Here is a 13,293-nt window from a genome sequence, read left to right on the forward strand (position 1 = left end):
ATGCTAGCCAACCCAGGCTACAGCACCATCCTCTAGACTAGCACCAAGGCTAACTGCACCACTGTAATTCAGACAAATGCTGAGCTGGACTGAGTTCGCAGCAGGATTTGCGATTCAGATGATACTGAGGCTTCTTTGCATAGACGACCGTGAGATGGTTAACACTCCCATTTCTGCTATGGTCTACTTGTTGTTTTATTCAGTGTTTCTGGTTTGGATTTTCTTTGAGGATGGGAGATATTTATTTTTCTTTTTTAGCAGCCAACTCATGTTAAAGGCTCTTTCTGATTCCAAACCAAGGAATACGGCAATATATAATCATGGAGTAGAAACCCTTTCTGTATTATTGCGTCCTGCCCCCGCTTTTGCAAATACATCCCCCTTCTGCTGAAAGACCCTAAGATTCTTTTCCCAGTCAACTTCCCGTCCACACTCCAGAGCAAACAGTGGGAAGCGCATCAAGGGCAGTCACAGCAGCTAAAGCTCTCTTCTGCAGTGCAGGTAAGCAGCAACTCAAAGCAGAAATATGAGTTGTACAGACTGCCTAATGATGGAGGGAAGGGCAAAAGGGTTGGGCAAAGCCACAGGTTATGATTACAGTATAGACAAAGCCACAGACAGGCAAGATCCTTAGCCGACAAACAAGTTAGACAAGTTCAGGATCTGGGCCCTGAATGTAAATCCTATTTATTACTACAGCTTCCACTGTAGCTATCATGGTGCAGCTGTTCTAGGCAGGAGTCACAGCTACAAAATTCGCGAGAGCGCACTGCCCTCCCTGCCTGGAGCCCCATCCAAGTCCAGCCTCCAAATACATTTTAACTCCATGAAAATATTTTACCCCACGTCACACCAGCAAAAAGGAATTAGACTCTAGCTGTTTTATCTCCAAACCCTGTAATTCTTCCACTGTACATACTGAACATGTACGTTGACATCACCCTCTTTTTTTAAATATATTGTTCTGATATAGCACCCAACTCCCCTTCCCCCAAACTCCTGTCACGCTGTTTAAGAAAACAGTGCTAGTTACAACCAAAAAAACCAACAGAGAGCATGCTTTGGGGATAAATACAGCCTAACAGTGAAAGAAATAAGCAGGGGAGAAGGGAAATACTAGTCAGAAGGGCTACTTTTTAAATCTGTTCATACCATAAAGAATAGGAAAAATCACTAGATTAGAAACAAATGTCATAAAAATGCACAGTCAAAGTAAAGATAGCTAACCTTTTAAAATAAACTTTGTTTGACAATTAAGAAGTGATTAAATAGCATTAGAAAACTAGCTTACATTTGCTTAATAACAGTGCAATAATTTACTTTTTTTTTTTTTTTAAGAGGGTAAAGTGAGATCGGAGATGATGTTCTTTCAGAAAACAAAATAGAACCCAGCTACGATCAGTTACAGTGCAGGATTTCTAATACCACTTCATATTTAAAACTGTAATTTTAAAATTTTTAAGGTGTATTTTATCAGTAATTATTTAAACACAACAGATCTGGAGGAGCTTTCAGAATGATATATCTTTGACAAGTTTATACTGGTGCTGAGCTTCATTGCTGGCACATTTGACGAATGACATTGCAATAGTCCTAGTTTGAGTTAACAGATCTTTGTCACTTCATGAATGCAGTGGACAAAAATCAAAGACAGATGAAGGCAGCAAAATAGTAAAAACAAAAATTGGGATAAAGGATAAAAAAGAAAAAGAAAAAAGAGGAAAAAAGGATGTCAATAAAAGAATATTCATGTCACTATTTTTTTAAATACATAAGCATGTTTTTCATAATCAGATTTAAATGAAAAAAAAAAGACATGTCAAACACCAACATGACAGGGCTTATGGATATGTCATATTTTACAATTAAAAAGATCAATGTTGCATATAGGCCACTAAATTAAAACATATTAATCACATTTTAATATGTAATACATGCAGTCTAACCATAATGTAAATTCATGTATTGGAATTTTAGTCTTTCACTTTTCAACCTTTCAGTGTAAAAACTCGTTATGTCACTGAAAATAATGGTACTTCCAAAGCAACGGACAATTTTAAGAGCTTCAGAAAATACAGCAGCGACCCATGAAGGCATTAAATGTTTATATTAAGCACATGCTTAAGTATAAGCAAGATTAATGCTTTGGTTCCTATTGCATCTCATTCAGGTGGGAAAAAAAAAAAGAGGTAATAATGAATCAGAATTTTGAAACAGCTGAAAGAACAACTTTTGATATCAGCACAAAAACATAGGACCAGAAGAAAGACGGTGGAGGAAGAAAAATGAAAGATTAAGTTTGTATTTAAAATAAGTGTATTTGTTAAAAAGAAAAAAAAAATCAAACACTAAAGCACTAGTTAAAGTTTCAGAAAGGTTCTTTTTACATTTTCTAGTTGAAAGTTACATTTCAGTGGCAACTGTGTAGGAATGCAGTAAAATGTAAGGGGATGGAGAAATGAATGAAGAAAAACAAAGATGGGCCTGTACCTTTGTTCTAGTTGTTTCATAGTTGCATTAATTTGATTGGTCTTATCCTCTAATCGACCAATTATTTCATTCTTTTCTTTCATAGCATCTTCAGAAACCTGTGTTACAAAAAAGGTTAAAATTGAAGTAGGTATACATTACACTTACCTCATGGGGTTTTTTTCTTCAATATCTGAAGGGAAAAACGTTAAAATGGCTTCAGGTTTTGATTCTTTTTAAACATTGTCATCTAAAAAATGTAGTTGACAGTACTTAAAATTTTATGCCTAGCAAATTCGTAGTTTTGTACTTTGCAAGTGTAGATGCTACTTAATAAGTATACATTTTTCATTTTGGTTTCCTTTCTTAGTTAATGATTTTGCAAGTCAACTTAAATTCACTGATCATCTTTTTAAGTAGCCCATCAGAACCCTACCAACAAAGAGCTAAGATGCTTAGTCCTGGAAATCCCTAAGGTTCTCCAACTCTTATCAAACTACTATATGTGCCTAAAAATCTTTTAAGAATTTTACTAACACACTTCACAATTTTGATTGCTTGCAGAGCTGTTACAATCGCAGCTTGAAGATCTAAATAAAAGGTAGAGCATTATCTTTGCTATGCAGATCAACACTATCAACTAGTCCCTAAACAGCAGAGATTGGGCATGACTAAACATTTTTACTCTGCCCAGGAAGCAGGTCTGAATGTCATTAAGTGCAATCAGTGTTACCCACAGTCCCCAGAAGCACAGCTTTAAAAGAAAAACAAAACCCTACAGATCCTAACATACTGAAGAACATTCTCTTCTTATTTTTCTTTCCAGCTCTATTTATATTTCCTCTGGTCCAGTTTCCTCACAGTTGCAGGTGGAAAAGTAGCATCCTTTGTCCATCATCTCAATTACCTCTCTGCAGCATCCTAACTTTTTCCACTCATTCTGCCACAGATTTGACTGGTTTCTTGTGCTGTTTTTGATAATTTATTCCATAAATAAAATTTACATTCTGCATAAATTATTCACTGCTAAACTTCCCTGATGTTTGGTCATTTGTTAACTGCATGTTGGGTCTCTCAGATCCATATTCTCCCAAAAAAAGCATTGCATTGTTACAGATTTTCTTAATTTGTTAACAGATTAAAAACAAAAACCCTGTAATTAGCTTTTTTCATTTAACACAACCTCGTTTCCCAAAATGCCTTTCCTCACTTTGAAAGCTCAGATCTCTTCTTTAACTGCTCACTCCATGCCTGCATTCTCTTGGGTTTTTATACAATGCAGGCCAAAAAGTGTCATTATCACTAGATATACTATTACTCTCTCTATTCCACACAGCATGTTATTAGGCCATGATCTTATTCTCATGCTCTTTTCTTCTATAAACCCACTAACATTAAGTGACCGCCTTAACAACTGCTTTGTGCGAAATCATGCTTGCATCAGTAATGTTCCAAAACGACAAACTGACCTAAGAAGTGGAAAGAAACCAAAAATTAAGGAAACAGCAGTATTTAACTAAACAAAATGGTAACGCATCTCTCTCACTCCAATCAAAGTTGTTTCACCAGTTTAACAGCAAACTGTTCCTTTACCTGCAGCTTTTGGTACATTTCCATGTTAATTGCTTTAACTTCATCAAGCTGCTGTCGAAGGCCTATGAGGGTATCCTGCTTCTCATGGATGTCCTTCTCCAGCAACTTCATGGCAAGTTCTATCTCATGTTTCATACTAACTTGAACCACTAGCTCATTCTCCATATCCTATAAAACACAAACACAATACAACACAGAATCTTTAAATAATTATGCAACATTTTATCTCTGCTTTGAAAAAGACAAAAGCTAACTCTAACACAGCTGCAGCACCACCTATTTCACCACTTCAGAAATTCTGCCCCTCTTTAACTTTGCAAATTATCCACTACATAAACATTACACTCTCATGTACTTAGTGACTGATGCTTTTTTTTTTTTTTAAAAACTTTGGGATAAGACAACTCACATTATAAGAAATTACCCTGCCAGTGTTGCATAAAGAGTTGCCTAAGTATTAATTACAAAAATAGAACTAAAGCATTTCTATTTTCACAAGAAAAATTTAGCATACATATGGAGCATACGGTATTGCTAACAACTTCCCTAAAAATTTCTCAAAGAAAACGTATTTTCTTTACTATGCTTTAGCAGCATTGTTACAGAAATATTGATGCATTGATTACTCCATTAAAAAACCCTTTTTATTACAAGCAGTTAGAGAAAAGGCGATTCAAGTTAATTAAAGGCAGCGTCTAAGCTCAGCAAAAGCTTAGACTCTTCTCAAGCGTAATCTTTTCTAGAAGTGCTGTGTAATTCTAGAAAAGAATACTTACTTGTCGAAGTTGTGATTCTTCTCGAAGCTGTCTACGTGCTTCATTGTACATTTCATCTAAACCCTGCCTGGAGTGTTTGTATGTCTGAAGTTCTGCTTCAACATCCACTTTAGTTGCCTACAAAGACACAGAGAATCTATCTATCTATCTATCTTCATCACAAGTTTAGCAGTTATTAGCAGTTAATAGCATAAATTTAACACTTGTGGGGAAAAACAAAAAAGCTTAAAAATACATTCTCCAAGCACAGTACAAACAGGGAAAGAGCTCTTTCTGCTATGTGGTCATCAGTTTTGTAATGAGAATTGAGTAAATCTAGCAAAATAAACATCTGTACTGCAGTACAGTCCTCCTTCAGTAAGTCACTCTAATACACAACTGTTTCAGTACTGAGCAATCCAAACATCTGCTTAACCTGTGCTTTTACCAATTATCCTGTAAAACACATACAGGAAGTTACATAAGGAGCTACAAATCACAGCTTAAAAAAAAAAGTTCAGCACTTGTATACACAATTACTCCAAATGACGTTTCATATAACGAGACAGGTCAGAACAGACCATTTGCCAACTAAAACACGCACTACTTTGACAAAGTTTTCAGAAAATATTGCCTTAAATGCTCTTAGATATAGCTTACAGTTTAAAGAAAAAAGGAAGAAGGGAAGAAAAATAGAAAGAATACAAGGAAAAATGCTACAAAATTTGCATATGGTTATAAAACAACCTAGTGTCCTATAATTTCGATATATTTATGCCATTATAAAGCTTCCCAGATCTAATACGTCCTTCCCCTAATAAAAGTTGTTTTAGATCTGGCCCAGCTACTGCTCACTTCAAGTTGCAATGTAAGAACATTCAAATGACAATGAACCACACAATGTTACTATGTTAAATACAGTAAAACTAACATACCTCTAGATGATGCTGTGTTTTCATTAAAATAAGGGTATTTTCACTCCTTAATTGATGGTTTTCTTCCTGAAGTTTAATTATATTGTTTTTGGCTATTGCTAACTGGAAAAAAAAGAAAAAAAGAAAAGAAAATAAAAAAAGGAAAAGCAGTGTGACCACTTTTGTGAATGGAAATAAAGAAAAAATGTTCTGATGAATGCAAGACCAAGACATTCTCTGCTCTGTTCTCGCAGTCTACCAAACAGAGGTTTAATTCTTTTTAAAGAAAACATAAAGCTCCTGGTTTTAGTAACAAGTCACTTTAATTACACAACAGCATGCATACTCAAAATATTTCATTATTTCAAGTATGGTAAAGAATACGCTTTCTTTTCATTGCTTCATTATGACTTAAAGACCCTCAATTCCCTTTCCTCATCCTAAATTTTTTCTTCCCATTTGGATTCAAATATATCCAGTTTTGTTCTTTTTTGGACATCTTAATATATCATATGGAGCAATTTACATAAGAAAACTTCTCCCAGATGAAAAGAAAACATATTTACAAAAGAGAAAAAATTATAGCTGGCCCCTACAGTATATACCTTAATGTCAGAATTATAAGCCAGCTGATCAAAATAGGTGGACAGCTGGGCTGAAGGCTTGTAAAGGAACCAGAATACTCTGAGAATTAACACTTTAAAAAAAAAGTTTCCCCTCTATCTGGATAGATTAACACCCAGAGTGAGCTAGCTATCCCTTCAACAGCTGAATTTGGACATTTTAATTTTCCATTTCATTAACTATTTCTCAAGCAGCTCAATTAAAAAAAAAAGTGTGCTTTCTCTTATAAAGCTAAATATATTAGAATCTAGTCAAGCATCAAAGATAACCAAAAATATAGGGTATAAATACAAAACCAGAGCTAGACAAGTCTAAAAACTGTATATAAGCACATGGTAAATAAGCAAGAAACAATGCTTTGGCTAAAGCTGAGAACAGTAACAAAAACTGCATGCTGAACTACTTTCTGTCTCTGTAGTAACTGGTGTCATCCATTATGGACTAGTCATCTGCACAAAATCAGACTGACAGCTAGCATTAAGAAAGGCTTCTCTTCTGGTTTTGTCCAAAGTGGGAAATTGCGATTGTCATGGTTTAACTCGGCAGGCAGCTAAACACCACACAGCCGTTCGCTCACTCCCCTCCAGTGGGATGGGGGAGAGAATCAGAAAAAAAAAGGTAAAACGCATAGGTTGAGATAAAGACAATTTAATAGGCCAGAAAAGAAAGGGAATATAATAATAATAATGATGATAAAAGAACATACAAAACAAGTGGTGCACAATGCAACTGCTCACCACCCGCTGACCGATGACCAGTTCCTGAGCAGCAGACTCCCGGCCAGCTTCTCCCCTAGTTTATATGCTGAGCATGACGTCACATGGTATGGAATATCCCTTTGGTCAGTTGGGGTCAGCTGTCTCAGCTGTATCCCCTCCCAACTTCTTGTGCACCCCCAGCCTACTCGCTGGTGGGGTGGGGTGAGAGGTAGAAAAGGCCTTGACTTAGTGTAAACACTGCTCAGCAAGAACTAAAATATCAGTGTGTTATCAACATTATTGTCATCCTAAATCCAAAACACAGCACTGTACCAGCTACTAGGAAGAAAATTAACTCTATCCCAGCCAAAACCAGAACAATGTTCTATAGAATTCATTTACTGATGCTGCATGCTACCTAGGCAAGCTGACTTCAAATCCCTGCAGCTAGTAAAGGTATCTGAACATATTACACAGACCTTATGTAAATTAGAATAATTTAAGTACATTTATGAAAGTAGCTTTTGAGAGTAAATATCTATTATACATTACTAAAAAAAAAAATACCTCTTCGATCAGTTTAGTGTTCGATTTCTCTAGTGAATCAACTCTTGCATGTAGACTGCTAACTGTGCTACTGAAAGAGAAAAAGAAAAGAAATTATTCAAAATTACACCAAAACTCATTCAACCAAGCTCAAAAGCTTCAATGTGAGGTACAACGATTAATGGTTAAGTCCTAAAAGGTCTGCTCCCATTATTTGAGGTTTTCCTAAACATAAGAAAATTAGTCTCCTTCATTGAATGTTTAGATACTTCTTTCCAGCTTCCAATGTTATCCCTGTCACTTAAACTCCTGGCTGGGTGTGACCTTACATTTCTCCCTTTCCTTTATCCTCACAACTATATTGTACTCAAATGTTTCATGAGTTCCCTTAAAAAAGTTTGCAATCTTCTTGCCCTGCACCCCCCCCCCCCCAATGAAAATCATTCTCCAGGTTCTCTTTCTCCAAAATCCATTTCTTTTATAAAATTATTTGCTTCTCTGTATTTTTTGAGATTTAACCTCAGGTTACCTCTTTCTTGATGCTTCTTGACTTCGTTTGTAAGTCTCGTCAGAATTTTATTCCCTTTTATTACTCTGTGGTTTTTTTATCATATCAAACTACATCCAGGCCTTCTCCATTACCTGATTGCCCATTTCTGCCATAAGCACATTTTTTTAGGCTGCACTTTACACACAGAAAAAAACCCTGTTCTGTAACACCATTTACTTTTCCACGTATTTCTACCATAGTGTCCTCAGAAGTTACCAGTTCATCAAGAATAGCAAGGTAGAGGAGATTAATGCATTTTATGATGTGTGGAAATGAACAGCTGACCTGAAATAAAATAGAGCTGTTGAATCACTGGTCTGCAAGGAATTCCATCCATAAACCAGTGCACAAGAACATATTCAATACACAGGGGCTCACCTGAATAATGACAGCTATCATCACAAACACACCACTATTCTTAATTGTGATAGTTCCTTTCTCCTCTTTAACTTACTTTCATTTTGTTCATATTTGACACACACAGTTATTCTGTCCTGATGAAGGTTTCTGCTCAGGGACTGACACAATTTCAAATCAGAATTTCTCTACCCCAACAGCAGTCATGTAGTAACTAATGATCAAGATTACCAGCATTAAAAAGGAAAAAGTATGATTACATTTCAAAAAGGGATCAAGAAGATCAGCTATACTACCGATTCTACAGCAGTTCTTTGTGGGCTTGTCAGGTTTGTTTTTTTCTTCTTTTTTTAGCTCCTCACACTGTTTAATTTTGTACAATACTCCTCAGAGAATTACAAGCACCGTTCCTTTCTTTGTACAGTAACAAACACAGTGGTGGACTAAGTTTGTTCCATCCAGCAAAGTAAGGGGGAAAGGCTGCTTTCCTGAAAACTGTTTCTAGAGGAACCACACCCTACAATGTATAAGTAGTTTCCAGCAAGCGATGAACCTATTCAGTTTTGATCCTAGGCATTAAAGCTACAAACTAAAATATTATGAAAGGCAAAGAAACAAAAACATGTGGATTCACCCAGAACACCCAATAATACTTTTTGAAAACTGTTAAACAGAATGGAGTTAAGATCCAGATCAAGCTTTTCATTCCTCTGAAGTTAAAAATCCTGAGGACCTCGATCAGTTTTGGCCTGCTGTTTTTCATTTCTTTGAATAATAAAGGTTCTGACTGTCAAAACCAAAAAGCATGAAAACTGAGACTTCCTGAGTCTCTCCAGAAGAGTGCATCCTTTCCAACTTCACTACATCCTCAGTCTAAACATGAAGAATTTGCACCCCTTTCTCTGAAGTTCTCTCTCACAAAGCTGTGGTACAAAAGGAATTAGAGGTGTCTTTCACCTGTAAGCCTGGACTGACATGCATACTTCAAAGTAATACTTACTTCAGTTGTCTGTTTAGTTCTTCAACATAATTCTTTTGGTCCAAAATTGCAGCAATCTGTACATTTCTAAAGCAAGCACATTAGAAAGTTAGCTTTAACAAAATGATGTAGTGCACTATGTACTGAAAATATATACATATCTATCCATCATACGCAAATGTCCATCTTAATTGTGCTTTTTAAAAAGAAAGGAAGCAACTTCATCTCACAATCATGAAGTCAGTAACTTATATGTTGTGACATCAGTGAGAGACAAAAAACCCCAATGCCCTAACTGCAAACAATTTCTCTACATGAAACATAAGAATCTTTTGAGACATACAGTCTCAAAAGAAAAAGGATGTTTATTTACTCTGCCTAACTCTGGTTCTTTGAAACACTGACTAAATCCCAACCTGAGGGCTTAAAGGTTAGCAGGTTCCTTTTCATTGCCATCTTGCAATCCTCCAATACTGTCCATCAGGTAAAGGAAGTAGGTGATGTCGCTGAGGCTTGCTTCAGAGTGCAAATATTCTTCCAGCTAATTAGTAATACAGAACAATACAGCGTGCCATTTTTCTCAAGACAGTGAGATCAGAAGACTTAATCTTTAGGGAACTGACTTTTTTCTACAAAGAACAGGGCACCAGTCAAGAAATCATTTGTTAACATGCAAAATCTGAGGTATTTGGTGAGGACATACCTTTCTTTACCCCCAATGTCATCATCACTCTTTAAATACATAGAGAAATCGATCACGCCAACCTAGGGGAAAGCAAATGTACACGGTTTCATATCATACAAGTAACTGTTGTTGATATTCACCGTCTTGTATCTACGTAATTACTAAAACCTCAGTTACATCAGCTTTTTTAAGATTGGTCCAGTTTCAGCCAGAAGCTCAAAAAAACTGAACCGTAACATTTTAAACAAGATTTTTTTAAAGCGTAGTCTCACATATTTGTTAAGAATTATGTTACCTTGGAACAAAATTAACAATGTGCCATGTACCAAATCCCAAAGAAAAGATGACTTCTTACCTCTGACTGAGCTTAGCCAAGAATTTACAGGAAGACTTTCATTTGGGGAATTATCAGATACTACTCAACTCTATCACTGATTGAGCAGACTTGTGATAATTTGTCTGTAGTGTCTCACATGATTTCCTGTCACAGCACATCTCCCAAACTGATGTTTCCCCCATGTTTAGCTTTTCAATATTCCTTGCCAAATAATGCGACCTCTCCACACTTGCTGATTTCCAGGTGTGCCAACTCAACCGCATTCATTTTTTTAAACCTTCTATATCTGAATCTAATTAATTTATTTTCTATTCAACTGTAATTTAATCACATATACTATAAATAACATTACCATGAGTTCTGCTTCCAACTCTATTCATGAATCTCTAACAAAAGTATTTAACCATGTTTGCTTTACCAAAACCCTTCCTTTTTGGTCTCTACCAGCCTCTTCACAAAAGTATTTCAATTTATCTGACCTACTGCTTCCTTCTTGAGCTCCCTTTAGCTTTTGAATACAAGTAACTTGCAAAGTCTAACATTTCCTTGGTTTGTACAATGCTCTCCTATCAGTTTCCTATGATGGTCTTCTACTTGTTCTTTCCATATCTTTTCTAAAAAGTCTCTCCTCCAAAAGCTTTTTTAAAAACGTATTTTTCTTACTAAAGCAAAATACTATTTCTATAAAAAAGTAAAATGTAATCTCTAGAAAAGTTACTTTGTTTTAATTCTCCATGTCTGCGTCCACACATTTCACCACTGAATAGCATTCTTCTAACATACCAAAACTATGCTCCCGGATGTGACTTCCATCATCCTTCAGAAGTTTCTCTTTCTGCTCAATACAACTCGCTGCTTCTGGCTTCTCTGAGAAGGTGTCTTATTTACACTACTCTTCACAAACAGAATTACTCTAAAATCACATCTGGACAACCACTACTACCTTCTCAAATCAAGTTTTATCTCCCCTCGTACAGCAAAGCCACCAAGTGACCTAGATAACACAGGTGTAGCTAGCAACAGATTTTGTGATTTATAATACACACATATAATTCTCAATACTAAGAAGAGCACATTGATAAGTTTTCTATAATTACAGGCCTTTCAATATTATGTCTTCTGGTATGCAAGATCAGTGCCTAAAACATTAGATAGTAACTGGAATGAAGAATTGAAGACAAGTTAACCCTATGATTCAACAGCATACATACCCAATTAGCTATAACTTTTCTTTGCCGTAGAAATTGCTTTTTCATCAAATATATGCTGAAATACAGTAATAACCACTTAGAATCATAGAATCATTTAAGTTGGAAAAGACCTTTAATATCATCAAGTACAACCATTAACCTAACACTGACAACTTAAACTATTACGATTTTTTCCACAAATAAGCTGGACAAAAACAATCAGGACTGAACACAGCCTACATTTATTTATAAATACTTGTGCATCTGCCTTTAAAAAGAATCCGTCAAGATTTTCTTGGAAAAGATCAGAGTTCAAAGTCAAAGCAGTTTGCAAAGGAGGAAGAATTCTAAGTCTTGCTTTGCAGATTGAAAGCAGTCACCCTCTTGTAAGGTCTTTTATTACACTATGCGAAGCAAGTTTTTCTTTCGGGTCCTTGAAACATTCCTATTATGCTCCAGAACAACAATAAATGAACTGAATGCGATAAACTCATCATGGAACTATACTTCTCCCGCAAAGGAAAAAGACGAGTTATGCAATTAAGATGGAAAGAATTCTGCATTGCTACTATTGCATCCATTTGATGACAAAGCATAAAACTTTACCCTTGCACTCTGACAATTATCACCATCTAAAGGTCTGACTCAACTGATACCGAGGTTAACGCAACAGCCCACACTGATCCAGAAGCTGGATCACACCCTAAACAGTCTCTAGTAAGATTTCTAACAAGTCACAACTCCATAGTAACAAAATTCACTGTACACAAAAATCTTCTGGATTGCATGTACATTACTTTACCTGTATTGACTTACTTGTGAATCTAGGTCTTCTCCCTTCACACACAGGTTAGCATCTATCACATTTAACCCAACTAATAGCCCAACAATAACTGCTCCTTCTTCCTCCATCATTAGTGCATGATACTCATAAAATTCACTGTTAAAGAAGAAAATTGCATCTTATTGGTACATTCAGTATATGTACATGCAATAAATTAATAATAAGTGACATCTAAATCTGAATTGTTTCTCTTACTTTAACCTTACTCCAACATCCTTAAAGATTAACTGGGTCTGCCCATACTTTCATCTCATAAATATTTAAAAATTGAAAGTGCACGGTTTGTCTCAAAGGCTATTACAAACAAAAATACTACCTTTGGCTCCAGAAATCTGAGCCACAAGCTGCTGGAGGGCTTGGAAATCTGGGGGCAAGACTTCTTTTTTTAAAAAAAAAACCAAACCCAACAACAAAAACAAAAAAAAGGCTCTTCCCTACATACACTTGCTATTAGCTACTTTCGAATAGTATACCACAACAGATTGATGTTGGGCCACTCTGAGTCAGACAATTCCTGTGTTGTTAAGAAACACTAGAGAATGCAAAAGAAGAATGGTAAAAAGTTTACCTTGTGTGAAAAAAGGTCTGGACTTTAATGAATACATGCTTGAAATTAAAGAAGCCAAGTAAGAGATTAAATGGCTAAGAGAAGAGAAACGGAAAGGGCTGAAATGCTAAAAAGGTTTTTAAAAGAAAAACATTCCACTAAACAGAATACCAACATTTACTTCCTCCTCCTTGCATTTTTTTAA

The 13,293-nt window shown here is 35.8% G+C and overlaps 1 protein-coding gene across 8 annotated transcripts in view; it reads right to left on the reverse strand.

The window, feature by feature from the left end:
- The window catches only part of RUFY2 (RUN and FYVE domain containing 2), a 31,251-nt gene that overhangs the window by 11,919 nt on the left and 6,039 nt on the right, over window positions 1–13,293 (reverse strand). For all 8 annotated transcript variants that reach the window (XR_012776184.1, XR_012776183.1, XR_012776186.1 and 5 more), the window contains 8 exons: window positions 12,514–12,637; window positions 10,189–10,250; window positions 9,507–9,572; window positions 7,621–7,690; window positions 5,753–5,854; window positions 4,839–4,955; window positions 4,063–4,230; window positions 2,491–2,588 (listed from right to left, as the gene is read on the reverse strand). Coding sequence is in view for 4 of the 8 variants with exons in the window: in XM_075505324.1 (XP_075361439.1) it covers window positions 2,491–2,588; window positions 4,063–4,230; window positions 4,839–4,955; window positions 5,753–5,854; window positions 7,621–7,690; window positions 9,507–9,572; window positions 10,189–10,250; window positions 12,514–12,637 (807 nt within the window). In the remaining 4 variants the exon portion in view is untranslated. The remainder of the gene's footprint in view (window positions 1–2,490; window positions 2,589–4,062; window positions 4,231–4,838; window positions 4,956–5,752; window positions 5,855–7,620; window positions 7,691–9,506; window positions 9,573–10,188; window positions 10,251–12,513; window positions 12,638–13,293) is intronic.

The sequence above is a fragment of the Mycteria americana genome, chromosome 6 (genome assembly GCF_035582795.1).
Source record: "Mycteria americana isolate JAX WOST 10 ecotype Jacksonville Zoo and Gardens chromosome 6, USCA_MyAme_1.0, whole genome shotgun sequence".
Taxonomy (NCBI): Eukaryota; Metazoa; Chordata; class Aves; order Ciconiiformes; family Ciconiidae; genus Mycteria; species Mycteria americana.